Consider the following 27119-nt stretch of genomic DNA (forward strand, 5'->3'; position numbering starts at 1 on the left):
AGAGCTAACAGGAAGGCTCTAAAATTCATTGGTAAGGGGGCGGAGCACAATACAGCAGGAAGTGCACTTGCTTGCCTTACATGTGCCCAACCACAATTTGATCCCTGGCATCCCATAATGATCCCCTGAACAGAGCCAGGAGTGACCCCAAAACTAAAAAACAAAACAATTTTTACACGCAGGAGACGTTTCAAGATACTTGCTGGGAGGGGTGGACTAACAAAAAACAATCCTATATTCTTACTGTTTTGAGATTGAAGTGAGGTTACTCAGGACTAGTCATGAAGTGCGGCAAACTTAAATTACTGGAGAGGAAAAAAAATTACTGGAGAGGATTTGAAAAAGAAATTGGACTTTAGGGAATTGTGACTAGAACCACATTTACAGGACACCTTGCTTCACTGTTTTACCCAGACTGGCCCAGGCAATAAGCCTGAAGACTGTGTTTGCTTCCCTGGGATTCAAGAGAACAGAAACAAAACTTGGATTTTATACTGAATCTCTTGGGCTTATCGTTTTTCCTCACATCAGTTCTCTGGTGTTCTTTTTTTCGTTTTTGTTTTGTTTTCGGGTCACACTCAGGGATTACTCTGGCTCAAGACTCAGAAATTGCCCCTGGCAGGCTCGGGGGGGACCTTATGGGATACTGGGATTTGAACCATGTCCTTCGGTCTGCAAGGCAAATGCCCTACCTCCATGCTATCTCTCGGGCCCCTCTCTGGTGTTCTGATTTTAAAAATGTCTCTCTTTTTCTCCCTCCCCTCCCCTCTGCCTCTCTCTTCTTTCTCTCTTCCCCTTCCTCTACTTCCTCCCTTCTCTCTCCCTCCTTTCTCTCTCTCTCTCTCTCTCTCTCTCTCTCTCTCTCGCTCTCTCTCTCTGTCTCCCTCCGTCTCTCTCTCCTTCTCCTTCTCCCTCTCCCTCTCCCTCATTCTCTCTCCTCTGTCTTCTCTTGTTTTCCTAGTCTCAACTGTGCCTTTAAGTAATCCGACCTTCTTCCCGTCTCTCCAGCTCGAAGCTTCAAGTTCTAACAAGGATTTTCTGTGGTAAAAACAAAACAAAACAAAACAAAAAAAACACTTGCAATGCTTAGTTAAACTTTGAGTTTCCTTTCACTGTTTTTACACCGACTAACCATGTGATTCACTTCTCTGCCTTTTTGTTTGTCCCACTGTCTTACAGATCTTGATAACTTGTAACTTGCAGACCCTGCTATAATTTGAACTTTACTTGAAACCTTGGAACCATCTCCAGTATTTCTCTCTGAGCTCTCCATGAGCTGCCTGGATTTTGAAAACTCAGGGTCCGTTTGTTTTCCCCTATAGCATGTTCCTTAGGAGCATGATTGCAAGTAGTGAGTACAGAATGCTTCTGAGGACTTGGTCTTGCCTCCCCTGGCCTTCATTTCCAGGCTGGCAATCGGCACAGTATGGGAGCAGCTCAGTCGGCACTGATGCTACTGTTGGCTTTACATTCCTCTGTTCAACCTTAGCCAGAGAGTCCATCTTACATATATCAAAGAATATCATGTTACTACACCAATAGTGTAACAGAAAAGGGGGGGAACTTAACTGTAAAAGCTAAATGGCTTTCTTCATCCTAAGAAGCTGCGCCAAACATCATCCCATACCTCGTTCTGGCCCTGTACAAATCACTTGGGAGAAACAAATGCTGTGAATCCTGTCTTAGCCAGGACAGGTTGTATGTCAGCAGTGCTCGCTGTGGGCAGGAGCCTGGAATTGAAGACCTTGCCCGTGCTATTAGTGAGCAGCTTGATGGTTCCGACCACTGGTCCGTGAGGCTGTGGGTTCTCAGTTGTCCCCTCCTTTCTTCACTCTGTCAGCCTATCTAGTTCTCTGGCTTAAAAATGAGGGGCCAGAGTGGCACTTGGCTCACACGTGCCAACCCAGGTTCAGTCCCCAGCATCCTATCTGGGTCCCCCAAGGCATCACAATGTGTGGCTTAAAAAAATAAAATGACCGATTCTGAGAATGTTCTTTCAGACTTAAGGAAATGCATTTTGTATCTAACCAGAAGAGCTGGTTGTAGTTTACTTTATTAGTATTGAGTATCATCTCAAAATTTAACTCAGTAGTTTATTAATCATAAAATAAATGGAGATATAATTTTTTCAATCACCACAGACTAGAAAATAGATATTTATTTCATCTTCTACAGCAACAACAGATTACATAAACTTGAATTGCTCACATTTTTTCTCTTTTTTTTCCTCACAGTTCGCAGAGACGAATGGAAGGAGACCAGTAGTAGCCCCAACCATGGGGAAGAAGGGAAAAGACTGGAAATCTGTTAACTGCATTTATTTCTTGTTTAAATTGTTTCAGGGTTTTAAAATCAATAGTGGGGTGATATTTTGTATTTTAAAGCATATTTCTACTTCTGCTACAGTGAATTTTATTTAGTTTCATTGAATAGTCTTATATGAGTCAGGTTAAAAATTCAGTGGAGGGGTCTAGACATAGAGGAGAGGACAGCAGGTTAGAGGGCTTTGGGGTTATGTGGCTGACCCAGGTTAAATTTCCAGCACCCCATATGGTTCCCTAAGCACTGCCAAATGAGGCCAACTCTCTCTCTCTCTCTCCCTTTTTTTCTCATCTCTTCTTGTAAGAAGTTTCAGAAGTCATGAATGTATAGTTTGATTTGAACATTTTGAGGACCAAAATCAAAAAGGGACTTTGGAGAGGGCAGAGTGATAATACAGGAGGTTAAGGCATTTGTCTTGCACACAGGTGACCCTCGTGTGATCCCCACCCAAGCACCACATATGGCCCTGCTCCACTCTGAGCACTGCTTGGATAATAGGCCATACCCCAATCCCTATTCCCACTAAGATAAAAAGGGACTTGACCCATAGCAGAATTTGCTGTTGTTCTTATGCACAAACCTGGCAAGGCTCTCCTGATTTCATGTCATGGAAGACAGTTCCCTGGATCTAGAACACACCATGAACCTGATACAAGGGGTGTTGCTGGCTGGAGCAGGCCCCCAAGGCTATTAGGGTGGAGCCTACTCTAAGTCAGTGACCTGCTACAGAGGGCCCTGGGCACCTGGTTTTGTGAGGTGTAGGTAGCTTTGCCAGGACTCGTGCTTGTAATGCACTGAGGCATTACTCTGACTTATTTTTTTTGTTTTTGTTTTTTGGGTCACACCCGGCAGGCGCTCAGGGTTACTCCTGGCTCTACATACGCTCAGAAATCGCTCCTGGCAGGCTCAGGGGACCATATGAGATGCCGGGATTCGACCACCCTCGCCCTTTCTGCCTCCATGCTATCTCTCCGGCCCCTACTCCGACATCTTCACCTTAATAATGGGGCAGTTAGAAAAGCCTGTGAGCATCCAAAAGCATCTGTGTGGGTGAGAAAGGAAGGCCATTTAGAGGAAAAGAAAAGAAAGCTCTTGGGGCCGGAGCAGTAGCACAGCGGGTAGGGAATTTGCCTTCCACATGGCCAATCCAGGTTTTGATCCATGACATTCCATATGGGTCCCCACGCCTGCCAGGAATGATTTCTAAGTGCTGGTTGTGGCCCCAAAACAAAAAAAGGCAGGCTCTTCTCTGTTAATCTCATGAAATCAAAGAAGTTCAAGTTCAGGGAGCACACCTGGGCCTCTGAGGTAGGCACCCTCTCTATGGCCCCATGATTTAAGCTAGACTGTGCTCAGTGCCACGCCCCCCCACCCCCCCACACACAGAGCCCATGTTAAGTTCCATCTCTTTACAGCTTTGCTCATACTTTTTGATCCATGCGTACATTCTCTGGCTCAGTATAAAGTAAACAGTGTTCAGTCAGATCACTTAGAGGGAAGTTTTTCTGAAGGAAAGAAAAAACCCTCTTTTTCTTGTTTCAGAGTTGAGGGAGCAATTTCAGTTTCTTAAGCCTTTCGGAATTCTGAATTGTAATCTGTCCTATACCTTTAGCGATGGCTGAATGCGGCAGTTTCTTAGGAAGGCTTCTTTTAAACATATCACCAGCAAAAGCTTCCCTCTGATGGTTGGGGCCATGCTGATTTTTTAAACCAATACCCAGAGATCAACTCTAAATTGCCTGGCAGGAAAGGCTGCAGACTTTTCTTCAGGTTAGTAGAGTGAACTGCTCCCACTTCTCTTTTTCTTTGTTTGTTTTTGGGCCCTTTCCAGTGGTACCTAGAGGAACCACATGGGCCACCAGAGAATGAACCTGGGTCAGCTGTATATCAAGGCAAGAGCTCACCCTAGCTGTTCTATCACTCGGCCCCCCCACTTTTCATATACAGCTTTGGGGTTTGCACTTGATTTTTGAGAGGCAGTGGGTGTGAACACCCCTCAAGGCCTACCCTATGGCTTCCATGATGTACATGCCAGTTGAGACTATCACAACCCAAAATTGTGTTCTTGGTGTTGGTTTTGGTTTTGGGGACCACACCTTGGTGACGCTCAGGGCTTGCTCGTGGCTATGTGCTCAGAAAATCGCTCCTGGCTTGGGGGGACCATATGGAACACCGGGGATCAACCGAGGGTGCATCCTGGATCAGCCAAGTGCAGGGGCAAACGCCCAAACCCCTAGCGCTGATAGCTCCAGCCCCCCAGTTGTGTTTTATTTTTCATTCAGTAGGTGGTCCCCACCATAGAAGTGCTTAATACACTTATGGGGTGAGAGCTTTGTCACTCATTGTTTATCAAAATATGAAGTTGAGTATTTTCTTTATATTATTCCAGTTATGAACTATAGCCAGTCATCAAAGATATTCTTCAAAGTAAGATGAACTTTTATCTGACTAAAGGAAATTGTTTGAGAATTATAAATTATACATGGAACAAGCTGGTATTTAGTTTGATCCTTTAAAATTAAAATCTGGCACCATCTTGACCTTTTGGTTGACTAAACATTTCTACATTACTCTAAAATTTGATAACCAATTAGGATTTTGAAATAGTTTCATTTTGATTTTTGGGGGCCACATCCAGTGATGCTCAGGGGTTACTCCTGACTATGTGCTCAGAAATGCTCCCTGACTTGGAGACCATATGGGACGGCGGGGCATCAAATCGTCACCCATTCCTAGGCTAGCACTGGCAAGGCGGGACCCCTTACGCTTTGCGCCACCCACTCCGGCCCTGAAATAGTTTTTTTTTTAAGCCAAATGTTTACTAAAACATTAGTTTTTATAATCTAATTTAAAACTTTCTTAATTAGATAATGTTATTTGCATTTTATCGGCTATTATTTTTTAAAAAACTTTGTAATTGCCCATTTTATAAAATTTGATACTCTATTTGCCTGAAGTTATGATTTTTTTCAAGTATTTGTACCTGGATTTTTATGTATTTTAAAAACATTATTAACATGGATTTTGGTGCTATCAATGTGTAGCTAAAGTCTAGTAATCACCTAAAATACAGCTAAAATACTTTCCCCAAGGGTGCCTGCCATTTAAAAGACCAAATGAAACATTTTGTGTTAAATAAATTAGATTGTTAAACATTTCAAGAACATATTTTTGTGGTCATTACATTGCAGATTTTGTTGTTTGATAAAATAACCCATATGCTTGCTTTGCGCAAGTATTTTGGGAAAGTTACATGTAAATAGACTTTGTAAAGTTTGTCAGGGAAAATACCCATTTTCACTTAAAAGGGGGGAATCTGTGCTATAATAAAATATTTTAAAAGAAAATTAGGTTTGATAAAATGTCATATTCTTCTAAACATAATGCTTGATCATGGTCCTTTTGCATGCAGCTGACCTGGGTTCAATTCCAGTATCCCACCTGGTTCGCTGAGCATGGTCTAAAAAAATAAGATGTCAGGGGCCCGGAGAGATAGCACAGTGGCGTTTGCCTTGCAAGCAGCCGATCCAGAACTAAAGGTGGTTGGTTCGAATCCCGGTGTCCCATATGGTCCCCTGTGCCTGCCAGGAGCTATTTCTGAGCAGACAGCCAGGAGTAACCCCTGAGCAACGCCAGGTGTGGCCCAAAAACAAAACAAAACAAAACAAAAAAATAAGATGTCAGGATTCATGATTATGGGTTTTTTGTTTTTGTTTTTTTTTGATTTTTGAGCCCTCATTGGTTTCTCCTGGCTCTATGCTCAGAAATCACTCCTGGCAGGCTCAGGGGAATATATGGGATGCTGGGATTCAAACCATCATCCTTTTGCATGCAAGGCAAATGCCCTACCTCCATGCTATCTCTTCGGCCCGAGGATTCATGGGTTTTATGACAATCTGTAGGCAATGTTACCCCACAGCAGATTCAGAAGGACCTCTTCTATGGAGTCCTGGGTGTGTGTGTGAGTGTTGGGAAGAGCCACAACCTGTGTGTGTGTGTGTGTGTGTGTGTGTGTGTGTGTGTGTGTGTGTGTGTGTGTTGGGAAAAGCCACAACCTGGTGGCACTCAGTTCCTGGTAGGCTAGGAACTATATGGGATGCTGGGGATGGAAGCCAAGTAGGCTGCATACAAGGCAAATGTCCTGTCCACTTTGCTACTGCTCCAGTCCCAATCCTTCCTACTTTATACAACTCATCCCTTATATATGAGTCAAGAGTAATTTTATTTCCGAGTAATATTCTATCCTACCCTAAGCTAAGCAGCATGAAATTGTTAGTATTAAGCCATTCTTATGGCTCCATTAAAAATAGTAATCTAGTATGATTCAGCCTAAACTGTACACAGAATTGAATTGAGGGCCAGAGAAAAAACCCTGGTGTTTAGATTTGGTGAGAATTATAGCACCTCTCAGCGAGCATATTGTCATGAGTTCAAACTCCCATCATTCTCTATTGCTGCCTGTGAACCGCAGTAATATGAGTAGTTTCACCACGACATAGCCAGATATTTCTGGACTACAAAAGAGCAGCTCCTAGTAAGCACTACAACTAACAGATGTGGGCACTCCAACCACACCAAGGAAGTCAATCTTTGGGGAGCACTCCCAGACAGGCATGTGATAGGTCAGTTGTGCTAATTTTTCTCAGTCTTCTTGAATGGCTCTGATTTTTCCTCCAGGAATTCATGTTAACTGCTACACAATCATGAAAAAATAGATTTCAACAGTAGAATAGAGATATTTGATGTCTGTCTAGGATTCCTGCATGGGGCAAATAAAAATGACTCTGTTTCTTTTATTGCTCATTACTATAGTTTTGTTTTGTTTTGGGGTCACACCCACAGTGCTCAGGGGGATATTCCTGGTTCTGTGCTCAGAAAATTGCTCCTTGGCAGGCTCAGGGGGACCATATGGGATGCCGGGATTCAAACCACTGACCTTCTGCATGCAAGGCAAACGCCTTACCTCCATACTATCTCTGGCCCCTGCTCATTACTATTTAACAATAAAAACTTATTTCATAATCAATTTGTAGGCAGAAAAATACCAAATATTACATCACATGGAGTTACATAGTCAAGCCCAAATGGAAGTTGAAAGCAAACTGACCAGAGCAGATAATAAACTTGCCAAAATTGCTCAAGTTGGTTTGTTCTTTTGAAATGCTCATAAGAAACCTAGTATGTTTCAGCTTCAGATATAGTGGAGGCTGTGATGCTAAGAGGCCAAAGAGACCTGGGTCCCTCCCTGTCCCAAGCATTGAGCTGTCCAACCACCTGATTTTTTTTAAAAGCCATGAGTCAAACATAACACTTTGTTTCACACTGCTCTTCTGTAACCTTGAGAGACTATTAATCAATCTTAGGTGGAGGGAGTGTTTCCAAGGAGGCTCAGAAACTCAGTAATGCACTCATGTGCCCGGCATGTCTACAAGATCCCGACCACTTTTTTTAATTGGGGAGAATGTGCCTTGGGTGGAGTTCTCAGCTCTTTAAGCCTGGTCCAAACCCTGAGTAGGTGGCACCTGCCCTCTGAGACTGATATGAAAGATCTGTGCCCCCTGGGGCTGAGCACCCACCAAGTGATAACCCCTCTCAAAACTGTGTTTTTTCCAGTTGGGGGTTAGTGAGGATGACAGAAATGAGCACCATCCCAAATGAGCACCATCCCAAAAGGCCTAGAGCATCCAAGGCAAGTGAATTGAATAAACGTGGCTTCACCTCATAGTTCGTGCCATTGATTTACTCTCGTAGATCTTTGAGCCTTATTTTGTGTGGAATCCGTCATTGTCTAAACAGATGGCGCCCTCTACTGACAGCCAAAGACGTACCCGAGACTGACTTGACAATGTTTCCTTCTTGTTCTTCATTTTATGTAAGACAGTGGTCTAGTTATCAGTGTGGCTTTCCCACCCCAGCTAATCATACAAGCTCTTTTCGTGCAGACTGAGTGCCCACTTTGGAAGGTGGCCTCTGCTCCTACAGTGGAAGTTGCTAGCATTTACCTACTGTAAAACAGTTAGTTTTCTTTTTCTTTTTTTTTTTTTTTTGGTTTTTTGGGCCACAAACCCGGCGATGCTCAGGGGTTACTCTTGGCTGTCTTCTCAGAATAGCTCCGGGCAGGCACCGGGATTCAAATCAACCACCTTTGGTTCCTGGATCGGCTGCTTGCAAGGCAAACGCCGATGTGGCTATCTCTCCCGGTGCCCTATTTTCTTTTTCTTAAAGTCCAACTTGAGCGAGGTGGGGGGATTTACATACCAACTTTTTGTGATTATAACGCTTAATAAGTTCTGATAAACCACTGCCATCGGACTCAGCCCGATCAAGGTTTTTCATGGTGGCCAATTTATTAATCCCACAAGAAATGGAAAACAAGGGACCAGAGTACAGTTTACAGTGGTAGGTTATTTGTCTTACACACAGCCAACCCTTGTTCTGTCTCCAGCATTCCATATGGTCTCCCAAACACTGCCAGGAATAATTCTTGAGTGTAGAGCCAGGAGGAACCCCTGAGCATTGCTGGGTGTGGCCTGAAAACAAAAAAGGTGGCTAACACTGTCTTTAACTCTCCCTCCTTTTTTTGAAAGACCACTACTGCAAAAAACGAGGTTAGGAAACAATCACCTTTTTTTTTTTCCAGGAATAAAAAAACAGCATAGGGCTAGGGAATTGGCCCAGCTCAGACCATAGGTTGCATGTAGCAAGGACCAAGGTGGGGCCTGTAAGATAATTCGAAGCATATTAGACACTCAGGTCCAAACCTCCAGCATTGCATGGTTTCCCTGGGCACCACTGAGGTATGCCCATCAGAAATAAAGTTGGTGACTTCATTATACTTAAATGAGAGCTCTAAGGAATCAGAACAATCAAATGTAGGGGGGAAACTTCCATGCCTAAAAATGAGGGAACAAGAGGTAGATTAGGTCGTATAAATGGATTTTGGGGCTGGAGAGATGCACAGCGGTAGCGCATTTGCCTTGCATGCTGCTGACCCCGGGATGGACCCCGGGTTTGATCGTCCAGCAATCACAAATGGTCCCCCGAGGGCCTGGCAGGAATGATTTCAGGGACCATATACCAGGGGATTGACCCAGGTCATCCATGAACAAGGCTAGTGTCTTACCCACTAATATCAGTGGTCGGTTGGCAACTTTTTTCAACTGAGCCAAATTTCGCCAAAACCACGATTGAAATTTATTTTGAGAGACCACTTTTTTTTTTTTTTTTTTTTTTTTGGTTTTTGGGTCACACCGGCAATGCTCAGGGGTTATTGCTGGCTCTACTCTCAGGAAATAGCCCCCTGCAGGCTCGGGAACCATATGGATGCCGGGATTTGAACCAGCAACCTCAGCATGCAAGGCAAAACGTCTTAAACCGCTGTGCTATCTCTCCAGCCCCCGACCCCCTTTTTTTTGGTTTTTGGGGTCACTCCCAGTAGCGATCAGGGGTTACTCCTGGGCTAATGCTCAGAAATCGCTCCTGGCAGGCTCGGGACCATATGAGAATGCCAGATTCGAACCACCAACCTTCTGGCATGAGAGGCAAACGCCTTACCTTCATGCTATCTCTCTGACCCCGAGAGCCACATTTTAAAACTGAAAATACATAGGATGGTACACTGTTTTATAGTTCAATAAGTTTTTATTGAGAATATTCTACATGCAAGTATCCACATAGGTCAGGAGGATACAAATAAACACAACTAATAAAAAACTTGTAGAACGATATTTACTGATAAACATTAAATTCCATAAAATTTGCCTTACAATTGTAGAGGAAAATTACATCCTGACAATGACTGACAAAGTCACAAACACTAATGTGAACATTGGCCTTGCATTTCCTTGGATAGTTTGAGTAAGTCAGGTTTGTATGTTGTTTGTTTTTTAATTTTTAGGCATGATTCCAGGTTCTCATCAATGAAGGACAATTTCTCAATTTACTCTTGATAAGATTCATGCTTGAGGGGCCGGTGAGGTGGCACTAGAGGTAAGGTGTCTGCCTTGCGAGCGCTAGCCAAGGAAAGGACCACGGTTCCATCCCCCGGCGTCCCATATGGTCCCCCCAAGCCAGGGGCAATTTCTGAGCGCTTAGCCAGGAATAACTCCTGAGCATCAAGCGGGTGTGGCCCAAAAAACAAAACAAAACAAAACAAAACAAAAAGATTCATGCTTGAAAATGATTGTTCACATAAATATGATACACCCTGAACAAGGGAAAGAACAGCAAACACTAGCTTTTTTAGTTGATTATATGAGTCAGGGAATACTATTCCTCAGGTGTTAAAAATCAACATAATCTTCCTTCTCCAGTCTTTCAAAGTAGACCACTTGTGCTGTGAATTAAGTTCACATTTGCATTACTCCAATCTTTCTAAATTAGCACAAAGACGTTCAAATTTCGAGCTCCACAGTTCCTTGTTTTTTAAATCCAGCAATTGCATTTTAAAGTCGCCAATGTCGATATTAAAAGGAGAAAAATTTAATTCTGTTACAGTGGCATCCAGAAGTTTTTTTTTTTTTTAACAACGGCCAATGTCGCTTTGCTGTTTCTGAAATCCTGAAACCTTTTTGAGAAAAGCTTCCCTCATATTTTAAAAGTGCTGTTTTAAAATAGGTAATGTCAATATCAGAATTATTTTTTTGGCGATGTTTCAACAGGCTTGGAAAGTGAATCAAAGTTTCTCTGTCAAAATCTTTTGTGTGTGTGTGTGTGTGTGTGGTTTTTGGGTCACACCCGGCAAAATTTCTGAGCTCAGAAATTGCTCCTGGCAGGCACGGGGGACCATATGGGATGCTGGGATTTGAACTGATGACCTTCTGCATGAAAGGCAAACACCTTACCTCCATGCTATCTCTCTGGCCCCTCTGTCAAAATCTTGAGCAAAAATAGATAATTTGTTTTCAAAAGAAATAACTTCTAACATCGAAAAAACTGTGTTTCCTTCCCCCTGTAGTTTATTATTAAGCTGATTTAGATGTGAAGTAACATCCACCATGAAATACAGATTTTGAATCCACTGACCATTTGTTAATTCTGGATAGTGAACACTCTTCTCGGGGAAAAATGCTTTGATTTCTGATAAGCAAAACTGAGGATGACTCACTGTTATAGAGGGATCTGTGGATGGCACATATTGGCATCTTATATGTGTGTGTAAATAGTATTCTAAAATTAATGGGGCTCATCATGGATATTTTAAGCAGGGTTCACTCAAATAGTCCTCACTGGTACTGTTATATATTGACCTCAGAACCTGGCCACTAACATATTTTGCTGGCTCCTAGATTTAAAAAAATGTGTGAAGCTCTGGCTCACAGGGCCCCAATACAAAAATTGTCCCACAGGGGAGGGGATGGGATGGGGTCCAGGCACCAGGCACCACGATGCAGCCACTGACCCACACAAGTCTCTCTCCTCTGTTGCTCCTCAGTCCGTAGTGCAGAGAGAATGCTGCCTCAATGCCCAGGCGCCAGACAGAAAGTCACGCCCCCCCATACCACATGACCCGACTGGAGCTGTGTGGAGCTGTGTGGAGCTGGCCGCAGGGGCTGCACACAGGGCGGGCACTGACAGAGGCTAGGAGCAGAGTCCTGACTCCTGGAGCTGCTGCCTGGCACACACAAGAGCCAATTTAAAAGTGTAAAGAGCCACATGTGGCTCGAGAGCCGCAGGTTGCCGACCACTGCACTATATTATCATTCTGGATCTAGAAACAGGTTTTAAAAGGACCTCTTGGGAGGGCTGTGGAGTAGATCAAAAAGCAGGGATTGGCCTATATGTGGAGCCCATAATCTTTCCCAGCTAATAGTAACCCTCCCCTCCACCACATACACACCCTGCCGCCAAGAAAAAGAGCCTTTTGGAGTCCAAACGACCCAAAGAAGTATCATCTGGCATATCTCCCAAAACAATTATGCAATTGTGTATTGTAACTTTAATTATATAAAATTGATCCTTCTACTTTACAAATGTGGGCAAATATTCTGAAGCGTGTTCCCAATAGTGTGCTCTGGTTGTTGCGTTTTCCTGCAATAGGAGAACCTAATATTCAGCAGTATGCACAAAACATGGGCCTGCCTCAGAACCCTATCATTTTTTCCCCTGTTGCTCCTAAAGAGGAGCATGTAAGGAGAGGCCAACTAGCTGATGTTTGCCTGGACACTCTACTTTGTAATGGACATACCACTGGGATGGATTGTTCTGTGGGCAGGGACACTTATGGTAACTATGCCAGGAGAGACTCTTGCTTCTCAAGTTGCCGCATCTCAGCTCACTTGTTTAGGTTGTCTTGAGCTTATTGCTAAAAGTCGACAAGAATATGAAGACATAGCTGTGAAACTGGGAACTCATCTAGAACACCTGAAGAAAGTTCGTGGCAAAGTCTGGAAGCAGAGAATATCTAGCCCTCTGTTCAACAACAAACAATATACAATGGAACTAGAGAAGCTGTATCTACAGATGTGGGAGCATTATGCAGCTGGCAACAAACTTGATCACATGATTAAACCTGCTCAAGTCACCAAGTCATCCTAAATAAAGACCATATACAGCAAAGGCACCCCTGTATTTGAGCCTCAACCTGGGGAAAAGGGAACCAGATTATGAACTTTAACTCCTCCGTATAGTATCATGTTGCAGATGGGTGACACTTGATGAATATAGAATAGCACAGCCAGACTTGCATCCTGCGTGTTGGGAGAGACACAGATGGGAAACTGCTGTTTCACAGGGAATCTCCATAGAATTTGGCAGTAACCTGATGGAGTATGGGTCTGGAAGTTCTGACCTCCCTTGGTCTTCCATAAGATGGTTAGAGTGGAGGGAAGATAAGGATTATCCAGCTATTATGTGATTTATGGATTGTGTACTCTGAATTAATTTCTTTAAATTTTGGAGAATTAAAACTTTTTAATGTTTGGTTTCAGTTATTTTTATTCATGTGAAGTGATAATCTTGAGATACAGTTTTTGTTTGTTTTCTTTTTGTTTTTTTGGCCACACCCGGCGGTGCTCAGAAGTCGCTCCTGGCTTGGGGGGACCATATGGGACGCCGGGGGATTGAACCGAGGTCCATCCTACGCTAGCGCTTGCAAGGCAGACACCTTACCTCTAGTGCCACCTTCCTGGCCCCAAGAGATAGAGCTTTAAGCTAAAGATCATTGGTAAAATTTCTGAAGTCTACAGATCAATAGGGACTTTGCTGGTGTCGTCTTTTTATAGGTTTTATAAACCACTTGAGTCTATATCAGTTTTAGTGTCTTTGAAGTGTATCAGTGCAGTGTTGATTTAGATGATGACTTTTTTCTGTTCTGTTTGCCATTTCCTTTTCTTGTTCTCTTCTGACTTTAAATTCCCTCCCATATCTCCTAACAAATCCAATCAGGCTCAGAATGTCCTACAGTGTTTTTTTTTTTTTAAACACATCTGGTGCCACATGAAAATTCTTAGGAGTGATTACTAAGGGCACAGTTGTGGTAATGTCATTAATAATGGTGTAGGATTCTTTTTGCCCACTTTTGATCTCTTTCATCAGTGTTCTGTTACCTTTGACTGCCGTTCTTTATGCTGCTTCCGGAAGTGATAATTATGTTATAAATTTTTTTTGGGGGGGTCACACCCGGCAGTGCTCAGGGGTTATTCCTGGCTGTCTGCTCAGAAATAGTTCCTGGCAGGCACGGGGGACCCTACGGGACACCGGGACTCAAACCAACCACTTTTGGTCCTGGCCGCTGTGCTATCTCTCTGGGCCCCTTGTTATAAGATTTTTACCTTCATTTCTTGTTTGATTTTTTTTTTTTAAGTTGAGTCCTGTTTTTCCTATTTCTTTTAGCAGAAATGAAATCCCAGGCAAGTAAGAATTCATTTTATCAGTAAGTTAGTTATTTCTCATATACTGAATATTGTCCATTAAAAATGTATAGGTAAAGTCTGAAGGATCAGTGTTTTTGGTATTACATAATAACCGTCTTCTGAACTCTGTCTTGATGTCTATATGGATTCAGCCTTAGTAGTGAACTACTCTGCTATATGGTTTGGACTTTAGCCCTCATTGAGCTTGAGTTCTAGGTATAATAAAAAAAAATAAATAAAATAAAACTATTGAACTTCAATAAAAGATTGAGGGCTTGAAGCTTAAAACAAGCCAACATATGTTGATACGTTTTGTCTCTGCTGCACTGCATGTATGCTATTCAGTAACAGATAATTTTTGTCTGCTATTATCTTTCCAGATAGTAATGTCTTTCCAAAGTGCTGAGGTAATGCACCTATTCTGTAGTTGCAGCTGATGCCTGAATGTATCATAGTTAACAAATATTAATAAGAACTTGAACTTGAACTTCTGGTTTTTACTGTTAACCAAAATCTATGCAAGGAGTCTCATGTAAATGAACTGTGTACCTTTAACAATTGTAAATCAAGAAATAATCAGTTTAGGGGTTTCTTCTTTTTTTTTTGTTTTTGGTTTTGTTTTTGGTTTTTGGGCCACACCGGCGATGCTCAGGGGTTACTCCTGGCTGTCTGCTCAGAAACAGCTCCTGGCAGGCACGGGGGACCCTATGGGACACCGGGATTCGAACCAACCACCTTGGGTCCTGGATCGGCTGCTTGCAAGGCAAACGCCGCTGCGCTATCTCTCCGGGCCCAGTTTAGGGGTTCCTTAATTTTTTTTTCTGCGTGCAGTATCATACATGATCATCAAACTGCTGCTAGAATGCTTACACCTGTTACTGCAGATGCTCCGGGAGGCAGCGCTCCTGGGCATTTACTGTAGGTCAGGGTCATGCTGCCCGGTATGGGGCCGGACCCGCACTGCGAGCCAGCACACGGGAGCCTTTCCCCAGACCAGCTTAATTTATTTTTTAAATACCTGATTGAGGTAACAGGTAAATTAAAGATTGTTGGAATGGAATGATGTGGATAAGCTGATATTTGAACTTCACTGAATTACTTGATGTGGAATAGGAGAATATACTTCTGATGCCCTTGGAGCTGTGTAACCTGACAGGCATTTTTTACATAGCATATCATTTGTTCTACAGGGATGAACTTTTTCCTGGCACAAAATGTTAAGCCACTCTGTTTGAAGCTTTGCTTATTGTAACAGGCTTTTGTTTTCAGGTTACACTGTCTGTGTGGAAAACTTAATTCTGAATAGAAATTATTACTGAAAACTAATATTTTTTCTATTATATTCTGCTTTATCATAAAAGTAAAATGTTTAAATCATGGTACAGAAATTCAGATGTGTCTTGCGATCTTTAATCAATAAATGAATGATTTGCCCTAAAAAAAAAAAAAGACTATTGTTAACAAAAACAACTGACTTTGGAGGAAAGTCAGTTTCCAGAATCAAGACTAAGATTTGCTTTAGAAAGTGCTTTATTACAATTAAAGTTACAGAAAAGCAAATCAATTTATCTCCATCAAAATAACTCATGTTTACATCTATTTATAAAACAAACTGTACAACAAATATATAAAGTGTTTTCACATTTTGGGTTTCAATCATCATCCTCTTCTTCATCACTGATGACGTACTTCTTATGCTTTTTACTTGCTTTATCGTCATCTTCTGCTTTTCTCTTTCCAGAAGGTTCACCTTCCTAAATAAAAACAGAGCAAAACACTTCATGTAGACATTTCTAGAAAGACTCATCATTTAACCCATAGGTTCTGAAAACCCAAAATAACATCTGCTTGGGCTGGATAGGTAGTACAGCAGGTAAGGTACTTGCATATGGCTGACCGAATTCAATTCCCGGCATCCTGCATGCTCCCCTAAGCACTGCCAGGAGTAATTTCTGTGCTCAAAGCCAGGAATAATCCCTGAGCACTGGCTGAGTGTGGCCCCAAAACAAAAAAATAAAACTTTTTTTTTTTATTAAATATTGAGCACCATGTGATTTCCAGTATCTGAGTTGAGTTTCAGGCATACAATAGTCCAGCACTAGTGTTCACCTCCCTTCATCAGTGTCCCCAAGTTCCCTCCCACACCCGTCTGTCTCCTTAACAGGTCCAAAATACCTCTTTTTTTTTGGGGGGGGGGGTCATACCCATTTGATGCTCAGAGGTTACTCCTGGCTAAGCGCTCAGAAATTGCCCCTGGCTTGGGGGGACCTTATGGGATGCCGGGGGATCGAACCGAGGTCCTTCCTTGGCTAGCGCTGGCAAGGCAGACACCTTACCTCTAGTGCCACCTCACCGGCCTCACCCCCAAAATAACTCTTAACAAGCACATTCACCAGAAGAATAAAATCTTCAGTCGAGATCACGGCAGTTTCTAACTTGCCAAGAACTAAGGTGTTCCAAATGAGAACCGGGAAGAATCATCATGACCAACTCCAAAGTCAGTGTGGGACTCATGAGGAAGAGCTCAGCAAGCCCGAGCGACAGGAAAGCAGAGCCTGGCAAGGGAAGGCCACCACACCTGGGAAAGGACTCATGGGTTTTTCCCTCTGCTTTTTAACATCTTACCACTTTATTTAATACAATCCAGTATTCTAGAGTATAATTCTAAGACTAGTGGGGAGCAAGTATAACCCTATTGAACAGGTGAGGTGCCAGAATAGGTGCCTTGCATGAAGCCGACCTAGTTTCAATCCCCAAGACTGCATATGGTTCCCTGAACAGTACTGGGAGTTGCCCAAAAAACAAAATAATAATAAAAACAGATGAAAAAGTAGAGCCATGCATGTGGCAAAGAGCAAACCCCAAGATTCAATATACAGTGCCTCTAGCTCTGCACCCTCTCTCCACCTCCGACACTGCCGAGTCAGGCCCAAGCTCGAGGCGCTGTTGACCATGCGAAGCTGGAATACAGAGAATCAAGTCCAGGCCTGCATCCTGCATTCTGCAACACAGAACGAGGCTGACACAGGGGTAACTGGGGTAACCGACGTGGGCAGTAGCGACAACATGTGAAGAAATGGGGATGGGGGTCCAAACAGAAAAACTCTCTAGAATATGTGTTGTCAGGAGAAGGGCAGACAGGACACATTAATCTTCTCAGGACGCAGGAGGGAAGGCAGAAGGTGGTTTCTGGAACTGACAGCTAGGAGGCAGGATTGTCCTGTAACCACCCTGGATATTGGGCAGGGTCATGGTTGATTCAAGTGAGTCTGCTTAGTGGTGGGTGCTAGGGGCAAAGCAGGGCTGAGGACTGGATTCAGGACACACCATGCCTGGGCTCTACTCCGAGGCTCAGTCCCTGCTCTAAGGAAGTCTGAAGTCGGTGATAGAAATGTAATTATTGTTCAAGATGGTTATTGGATCAATCACATTCTGGAGAGCTGGAGAAATCATACTGCAGATAAGGTGCTTGCTTTGCACACACAGCCAACCCAGGTTCGATCCCCAGCACTGCATATGGTCCCGGAGCAACAACGCCAGCAGTGATTTCTGAACAATACTAGTCACCCCATTCCAAGTCTCATTTGAAGTTAAAGACACAGTTCTAAGGGCCATAGGGTATGTTTAGCACAAAGCCAGGAATAAAACACACACACGCACACTAGCACACAAAGCCAGGAATAAAACATACACACACTAGCACGCCAGCCTATCACCCCACCGCCAAGACTGTGACCCCAACCATTGGTCCCAGGCTGTAAGGTCAGTGGAGAGACTGAAATAAATTAGTTCAAATCTCTTGTGAGAGCTGACACTCAAAGCTTTCTGCATTAGCAGCAGGTCTGATCCCCAGAGAACTGGCAGAAGCAACTCCACACACCACAGTATCTGGCCAAAAATAAAATAAAATAAAAATGTCATTTATGAGAACAGCAAAAATAAACAGAAGTCCTATTGCATTTCTCAATTTTCATTCACAGTTTCTGCTTGCCAAGGAACAAAACAGCATCTGTTGAGATGAGAATTCCCATTTGCCAACAGTTCAACACACCGCAAATGCTTCGTTAAAGGGTTTCCTATCTGATCTGAAACAACAACGGTGCAGAACAATTTAACAGTTTCCGTCTGGTTACCTTCCATAACAGGCCACTCCAAGAACGGGCAGGATTAACACCACTCAAGAACAGAATGCTGCTTCCTGTGACAAACGAGCACAGAAATTCCATGCACAGAAGGCCAAAAACGATCCAAATGTATTAAAATTGTGAACAATAGAAACACAATATTTATTTCCTGCAATATGGCAGAACAATCCTTTTGAATAATTATTCCACTGGAAATAACTAACAATGATGGGAAAAGATAAACAAATCAATGCGATGGCAAGAAAATGAAGTGTAATCAGAGGCCAAAAATTAAGCAAAAGCAGAACCCAGATGAGCAAAGTGCTTACACAGGCATCAGCCAAACTGTGTAGCTTTGGGTTCTGTGCCTGGCATGAGGAAAGGAAGCTGGTGGGCCTAAAGAACAAGCCATGCCAGACTAAGGCCATCCGCAAACATTTCTAAAGGGGGTCAGACAGCAAATGTCAGGGTCTGTGGGGCACATAGTTATTATAAAAAATATTCAACCCTGCTACCATGCACAGTACTGAGACAAAGGCACAGAGGAGTCCTCGAAAACTTTAAGAAGTGGGTCAATACAGCAGATAGGGTTCTTTCCACATAGCTCTCACCATGGTTCAATCCCCAGCACCCCATATGGTCGGTCCTCTGAGCCCTGTCAGAAGTGATCCATGAGAACAGAGCCAGGAATAAGCTCTGAGCACTGGCAGATGAGACCCCAAAACTGAAGAAATTAAATATTTAGATATAAAAAGGGAGTACTGCAAAACATGAATTAAGGGCCAGAATAACAGTAAAGCAGGTAGGCACTGCCAGATATGTCCCCAAACAAACAAAGAAACAAAAATAGGAGACAACCCTCTCACACAATAATTCACACTGAATAACTAAGAATTCTCAGGTCAGGGAGCAGAAGTGATCGTATACAGCCAACCCAGGTTGGATCCCAATTCTAGGAGTGATCCCTGAACACTACCAGGAATATATACCCACCCCAAGTTTCTTTCTTTTTTTTTTTATTAAATTTTTTATTTAAGCACCATAATTACAAACATGATTATAGTTGGGTTTCAGTCAAACAGAACAACCCCCTTCACCAGTGCAACATTCCCACCACCAATGCCCCCCTCCTTCAGGCATTCTACTACAGTTTTTGTTTTGTTTTGTTTTGTTTTGTTTGGGGCAGTGCTCAGGGGTTTCGTCAGGTGTGTCTCCACTGCCCCCAAAGAGTTCTCAGGTCGCTCCTCACTCAGAGCCCAAGCTTTCCATCTGCTGTGACGCCCACTCTGGTCTCCCTCCTCAAGTCCTCCCCAAGCCTCCACGGCCTCCAAAGGATTCTTCCTCAACCCTAGGGAGAAAGCTCAACTGAGCTGTTTCCGAGCACAGGAGTCAGACCCCCGATCCCTGTGTCAGGCCTGCCTGGGATTTAGTGACCCACAGTTGTCTGACAGACACATTCCCTGAGCTGCAAGCTCCTCTTCACTACTTCGTGGCAGGCATTCCCTAGGACACGGGAAACCCAGAAATGGAATAAACGTAGCTTTACCTCATCGCTGTTGAGTTTCTTTGCTTTGAGTAGTCTCTGAGCCTTATCTTCATCCGATCCCTCATCACTGTCTGAAGAATAGATTCTGGCCCGCTCCTCTAGAAGAGAAAGAATCAAGGTCCTAGCGCCTTCCAAAGACAGTGGTCTCCTCGCTCGAGAATGTCCACATGCCCGTTCTATTTGACTACCGCACAGACCCGAATGCTTACGACTGGTCTGGTCAGCTTTTCAAATAAAGGCGAGCACCGCAGCACTTTCCAAAAGCAACTTCGGTTTGGTTTCTGGTTTCTGGGCCACACCCAGTGACGCTCAACGGTTACTCCTGCCTATATGCTCAGAAATCACTCCTGTCTTGGGGACCATATGGGAAACTGGGGACCGAACCCAGGGTCCATCCTGGGTCAGTTGCGTTCAAGGCAAATGCCCTACAGCTGCACTATAGCTCCAGCCCCCCAAAGCATCTTAAATTTCTATTTTTTTTTTTTTGTCTTCATGTGGCTTATTACTTTTTTTTTTTTTTCCCTTGGATCATATACCTGGTGACGCTCAGGGGTTACTCCTGCTCTGCACTAAGAAATTGCTCCGTGGGGGGGGGGGGGAGGATTGGGGAGTGTGGGGGACCATATGGGATGCCAGGGATTGAACCAAGGTTGGCAGTATGCAAGGCAAATAACCTACACCACTATCACTCTGGCCTCTGGATTATTACTTTTAAAAATCATTTTTTCTTGGGCTGGAGAGATAGCACAGTGGTAGGATGTTTCCCTTGTAGGTGGCCAATCCAGAACTGATGGTGGTTCAATTTCTGGCATCTCATATGGTCCTCTGACATGACACCCCCACCCCCCCAGTGATTTCTGAGTGTAGAGCCAGGAGTAACCCCTGAGCACCACCGGGTGTGACCCCAAAACAAAACAAAACAAAACAAAATTTCATTTTTTCTTTTCTTTTGATTTTTGGGCCACATCCAAAAGTGCCAAGGGATTACTCCTGGATCTACGCTCAGGAATCATACCTAGTGGTGCTCAGGAGACCATATGGGATGCTGGGGATCAAACTCAGTTTGGCAGTATACAAGGCAAACACCCTGGGTCCAGTATGATAGCACAGCAGTAGGGATTTGCCTTGCATGCAGCCTACCTGAACAGGCCTGGGTTTGATCCTTGGCATTCCATATGGTCCCCCATACCTGCCAGGAGTGATTTCTGAGCGCAGAGCCAGGAGTAATATCTGAACACCACTGGGTGTGGCCCAAGTACCAAAAAAAAAAAAACCTAAATAAACAAACAAACAAGGTCTACCACTGTACCACTCTGGCCCCTAAAAATCACATTTTTGTTTTGTTTCATTTTGTTTTGGGCCAAACAGGGTGGTGCTCAGAGGTTACTCCTGGTTCTGTGCTCAGGAATCAAGCCCGGAGGGTTTGGTGGACTATATGAAATGCTGGGAATAAAACTTGGGTCATGGCAAAGCAAGCTATACTGCTGTGCTATAGCTCTGACCCCACCTTCTCCTCTTTTTTTGAGCCATACCCAGCAATACAATATAGAATGCCAAAAAAAAAAAAAAAACAAAGTTGGCCACACGCAAGGCAAACACCCCACACGATGTATTATCTCTTCAGTTTAGAAATACATGCAATTTTTCCTAAGGGAAATAAACAGTGACCAAAATATTTTTTTAAAAATCTCCGTATCGGGGCTGGGCAGTGGCGCTATAGGTAAGGTGTCTGCCTTGCCAGCGCTAGCCTAGGATGAGCCCCCGGCGTCCCATATGGTCCCCCAAGCCAGGAGCGACTTCTGAGCTCATAGCCAGGAGTAATTCTGATGCCACCGGGTGTGGCCCAAAAACAAAAAAACAAAAAACAAACAAAAATCTCCATATTAGGGGCTGGAGAGATAGCACAGCGGCGTTTGCCTTGCAAGCAGTAGACCCAGGACCTCAGGTGGTTGGTTCGAATCCCAGCGTCCCATATGGTCCCCCGAGCCTGCCAGGAGCGATTTCTAAGCAGACAGCCAGGAGTAATCCCTGAGCACTGCCATTTGTGGCCCAAAAACCAAAAAAAAAAAAAAAAAAAAAAAAAATCTTCATATTATAATCCTAAAGAAATAGTAAGTGGACAGATAAGTAGGAAAATTTGTCAGCAAACACAATCACTGCAAGCCAAGGGAAAGCTTTAAAGGACGGTTAGAAAAGCAAAAATCGGGGTGCTCTTTTAAGTTACCATTCAGGAGGAAGCATGGTGGTCAGATACCTGCCACCCCTCAGTAATTTCCAGGCTCAACTGGAAGCATCAGAACCTCAGCTTCCAGGCAAGCAAGGCACATGGCACTCAGACAAAAACTGAAGGATGAATCAGTTACATCCAAGACAAAAATTCTTTACTCTGGCCAGAACCATACATCGTTTGCCTTGCATGTGGCCAACACAGGTTCAATCCCTGGCATCCCATAAGGTCCCCTGAGCACCACCATGTGTGATTCCTGAGCAGAGTCAAGAGTAACCCCTGAGTACCTCCAATTTGCCCCAAAAGCAAACAAACAAAAATCTAAAAAAATAAAGTGCTTTAGTCCCTGTAATCTCTCTCTCTTCCCCATAATTATTTTGGCAGTGCTCAGGAATTACTCCCAACAAGGCTCAGGGATCCGACCAGGGCTTCCCACATTCTGTCCTTTGAACCTGAGTCCAGGTTCAAAAATAGAGCTTTCAAAAAACAAAACAAAAAGTCTTTCTTTCTTTTTGTTTTTGGGTCACACTCAGCAGTGCTCAGGATACGCTCAGAAATCGCCCCTGGCAGACTCAGGGGACCCTATGGGATGCCGGGATTCGAACCACCGTCCTTCAGCATCTCCATGCCATCTTTCCGGCCCCTGGCCTTCCTTTTTTTTTTTTGGTTTTGGTTTTTGATTTACACTCGGCGGTGCTCAGGGGTTGCTCCTGGCAGGCTCAGAGGACCATATGGGATGCTGAGGATTAAACCCGGGTCCAGGCTGGGCCGGCCCATTGCAAAGCAAATGCCCTACCACTGTGCTATCGCTCTGGCCCAACGTAATAGTCTTGATTTCCACTTGAAAGTAAAGGATCAGTTCAAAGTTCAGAGAGTCTAGGTGACAAACACCAGAAAGTAGAAAAAGCAGCAGCAGCAGCAGCTTCCTGCCTTTCGGGCTCACCTGAAAGAATTCCACAAGGACGAGCATACTGGCTCTTTAAATGCCCCCTTACCAGCCCAGGTTCGTCGGAAACAAAAGAACCAAGCCTGGGTGTGTGTATGAGACCAAGCTCTCAACTGGGAAATGATGGTGTGTGCTCCTCACAACAGACCCACCTCGAATGCCCCCTTTGTATCGGTTTTTGATGGCAGCCAAGCTGATGGACTCCTCGCCCTCCTCCTCCTCGTCGTACCGATCAGGCTCCAAGTAATTGGCACTAAGCCCTCGCTGGTGCTGCTTCTCTCTCATCCGGCGCTGCTGAGATTCTCTGCGAATAGACGCCCTTAAACGTTCTTCCTCTTTCTGCAAAGAAACGATTGGCTTTGAAAAGCAGAATCATCTTGGAGTCAGGGAGATCCTACAGAAAGTAAGGTGCTTGCCAGGCACACAGCAGACCAGGATTTTAGCCCTACCAAGAGTGATCCCTAAATGCAGAGCCAGAAGTAACTCCTGAGCAAAGCCAAGTGTGACCCCTCCCCACCCTATTTTTGTTTTGGGGCCGTACCCCGAGAGGCTCAGGGGTTATTCATGGCTATCTGCTCAGAAATCACTCCTGGCTTGGGGAACCATATGGGACACTGGGGATCGAACCACGGTCCGTTCTAGGCTAGCGTGTGCAAGGTAGACACCTTATGCCTTGCGTCACCTTTCTGACCCCATCTTTTTTTGGGGAGGGATCACACCCGACAGCACTCAGGGGTTAATCCTAGCTCTACGCTCAGAAATTGCTCTTGGCAGGCTCGGGGGACCCTACCTCCATGCTATCTCTCTGGCCCCTACTGGGCCATACCCGAGCTATTCTGAGAGCTATCCCTAGCTCTGTGCTGGGGCTACTGCTGGCAGTGCTTGAGGGACCAAACATGCTGCAGTGCTAATGCTAGAATTGGAACCTGGGCCTCCAACGCACAAGGTGGTGCTCACCCCTTGAGCAATCTATCAATTGACTTTAGACTAAAATCTCAAAACTTTTCATGGACTTTTTTATGGGGCCTCTCAATCAAGGATAGATGATTTAATCATCTGTGAAATAATCTGTGAAAGGTCTGATCTTTTGGGTCACCAGTTCACTATTAAACTCTCAGGTCCTGCAAAAAGAGCCTGGATCCCTAAGGCCATCACCCCTGTCACCCACTGTCACCCCTGTCAAATCCTGAGGAAATAACTCCAGCTCCCTCTTGATACCAACAGAAAAAAAAAAGGCTGTAGGGGTTTCAGTAAATGATGAACAAATGTTTCTGAAAACTATTGGTCTTTCCCCACCCCTTCCCTTTTGGTGGTTGTGATGATCAAGGGTTGCAAACACTTGGCTGTAACGCATGTTGAGGTTGCACACACTGAGCTCTGGTGCAACAGAGACAGCGCACATGGCAGTGGCATCAGCAGGACTGCAACAGGGCTGGGAACCAAGATCAGGGACTTGAACTTACTGTCTCATGACTCTACCACTAAGCTCTCTAAGCACCAGAAATGTTATTCCTAATTAGCAAAAACCCCAGGATCAAGTATAGCAAACATACCTTAATCATCTCTGTGCGCTGGCATTCTGGATCACGACCAGCCATTGGCAAGATTCTAATCTTCTGGGTCTTTGAACATCTGTCTGCAAGAGACAGGGTCATCTTCCTGTGTGTGGCACTGTCGGTAGAGTGGGGTCTGCAAGGAAATAATATATCTTGCTGGTAACCAAATCTTGCTGTAGGCAGATGACCCCAATAGCACGAGTACAAGAAGCCAGCGACCACTTCCTAGTCCCCAAAGCACACACGAATACCAGCTGGAACTGGTTTACTTGGGGTTTCTGAATGTTTATTTGGGGCAATATGGGAAACTGGAGGGATACGGTTCTGCATGCCTTAGAGGTAGTAAATGGAGCAGCTGAGAACACAGCCTGTGCTTTGTTGTGACTTTTTTTTTTCATTTCACTGCTGCAGCTACTCTGAGATAATTATTAGTGTGCAGATAAGGGCTATGAAGCAATGAAACATTAAGAAAGTTTTATGCTCTGGGATCGCCACCTGGACTTCAATATGGCACCTCAGAAGGACAAGAAGCCTAAGAGGGCAACCTGGAAATTTAATTTGGATCATACTCATCCTGTAGAAGATGGAATTTTTGATTCTGGAAATTTTGGTACCTTCCCTAGTGAATATCTAGGGTTTTCTTCCTTAGTTTTGCCTTTTTTTTGTTTTGAAATAGGAATAGTTCCTACGGGAGAAGGTTAAAGTCAATGGAAAAACTAGAAATCTCGGGAATGTAGTTCACATTGAACGCTTCAAGAACAAAATCACTGTTGTTTCTGGGAAATAGTTCTCTAAAAGGTATTTTTTTTTTTTTTTTTTGGTTTTTGGGCCACACCCAGCGGTGCTCAGGGGTTACTCCTGGCTGTCTGCTCAGAAATAGCTCCTGGCAGGCACGGGGGACCATATGGGACACCGGGATTCGAACCAACCACCTTTGGTCCTGGATCGGCTGCTTGCAAGGCAAACGCCGCTGTGCTATCTCTCCGGGCCCTCTAAAAGGTATTTAAAATATCTTACAAAGAAATATCTTAAGAAGAATAATCTCCGTGATTGGCTTCGTGTAGTTACATCTGACAAGGAGACATATGAACTTCGCTACTTCCAGATTAGTCAAGATGAAGATGGATCCGAGTCTGAGGATTAGGTGGAGTCTTCTCTTACAAGGCTTATTAGTGTTTCAAAATGAAAGCCAAAGAAATAGAAATGGACTTGTGGTTTGTTGGTGAATAAAAGATGTACTTGGAATGTTAAAAAAAAAAAAAAAAAAAAAAGAAAGAAAAAGTTTTACGTGCTCACTTTGGCAGCACATATACTAAAATTGGAACGATACAGAGAAGATTAGCATGGCCCCTTAGCAAGGATGACATGCAAATTCATGAAGCGTTCCATATTAAAAAAAAAAAAGGGGGGGTCGGAGAGGTAGCATGGAGGTAAGGCATTTGCCTTCCCATGCAGAAGGTCGGTGGTTCAAATCCCGGCATCCCATATGGTCCCCTGAGCCTGCCAGGAGTAATCTCTGAGCATAGAGCCAGAAGTAACCCCTAAGCGCTGCCGGATGTGACCCAAAAACCAAAAATAAAAAAGAAAAAAAGAAAAAGTTTTTTGTTTTTTTAAGAAGAAAGTTTTACACAATGTGAAATTGGTAATATCTACACAATTCTCAGAAAGTTGAGCTGGGACCCAGCATGGTAATGCCCACTCTAAAGACTGTCCTAAGCACAGAGGATGGTTGGTCAAAGTAAAAATTCAAACCAAAGGGGCTGGAGAGATAGCACGGAGGTGGGGCGTTTGCCTTGCATGCAGAAGGACCGTGGTTCGAATCCCGGCATCCCATATAGTCCCCTGAGCCTGCCAGGATTGATTTCTGAGCATAGAGCCAGGAGTAACCCCTGACCGCTGCCAGGTGTGACCCAAAAACCAAAAAACAAACAAACAAACAAAAGACAAAAAACAAAGTTCAAACCAAGGGTCAGAGCCAATACTACAGTGGGTAGGGTGCTTGTCTTGCATACAGCTGAATGGGGTTTGATCTCATATGGTACGGTACCCCAAGCCCATCAAGAGTAATTCCTAGGCTGGAGAGATAGCATGGAGGTAGGGCGTTTGTCTTGTATGCATCCCGGCATTCTATATGCTCCCCCGAGCCTGCCAGAGGAGCGATTTCTGAGCATAAAGCCAGGAGTAACCCCTGAATGCTGCCGGGTGTGACCCTAAAAAGAGTAATTCCTGAGTGCAGAGCCAGAAACATCATTAGTCATGGCCCCAAAAGAACAACCACAACAAATAAAACCACCAAGGGCAAGGAGACAGCTTCTGGGTTAGGACACATGCTGGCCCTTGTTCCTTCCTTAGCACCACATGGTCTCCTAAGCATGGCAGGGTGCAGACTTGTAAAACCCTAAGCAGTGCAGGGTATGGCTCTGACATGGTTCTGGTGGTTCCTGGCACAAGGCCCTTGAGGTACAGCATTCTAGGACCCTGGCACTTATCTGCCTGACTGGCAGTGGCCCTCCAGGAACCTGAAGCACTTCTAGGAAGATCAATGA

At 44.2% G+C, this 27119-nt stretch overlaps 1 protein-coding gene, 1 long non-coding RNA gene and 2 other non-coding genes across 4 annotated transcripts in view; 2 read left to right on the top strand and 2 right to left on the bottom strand.

Moving 5' to 3' along the window:
• Positions 1-14993: 14993 nt before the first annotated feature.
• On the bottom strand, positions 14994-15171 carry LOC126030957 (small Cajal body-specific RNA 16). Its single transcript, XR_007503209.1, has one exon. It is a non-coding gene; the product is annotated as a small Cajal body-specific RNA 16 (non-coding RNA).
• A 515-nt stretch (positions 15172-15686) lies between these two features.
• LEO1 (LEO1 homolog, Paf1/RNA polymerase II complex component) overlaps positions 15687-27119 on the bottom strand; it is a 34678-nt gene continuing 23245 nt past the window's right edge. The window contains 4 exon segments of the mRNA XM_049778649.1: positions 15687-15928; positions 19845-19942; positions 23170-23356; positions 24571-24706. Coding sequence (XP_049634606.1) covers positions 15827-15928; positions 19845-19942; positions 23170-23356; positions 24571-24706 — 523 coding nt within the window. The 3' untranslated portion in view covers positions 15687-15826.
• On the top strand, positions 25076-25818 carry LOC126016199 (uncharacterized). The gene is made up of 2 exons (XR_007498261.1): positions 25076-25371; positions 25573-25818. It is a non-coding gene; the product is annotated as an uncharacterized LOC126016199 (long non-coding RNA).
• LOC126026512 (U6 spliceosomal RNA) lies at positions 25862-25968 on the top strand. Its single transcript, XR_007501760.1, has one exon. It is a non-coding gene; the product is annotated as a U6 spliceosomal RNA (small nuclear RNA).

The sequence above is a fragment of the Suncus etruscus genome, chromosome 1 (assembly GCF_024139225.1).
Source record: "Suncus etruscus isolate mSunEtr1 chromosome 1, mSunEtr1.pri.cur, whole genome shotgun sequence".
NCBI lineage: Eukaryota > Metazoa > Chordata > Mammalia > Eulipotyphla > Soricidae > Suncus > Suncus etruscus.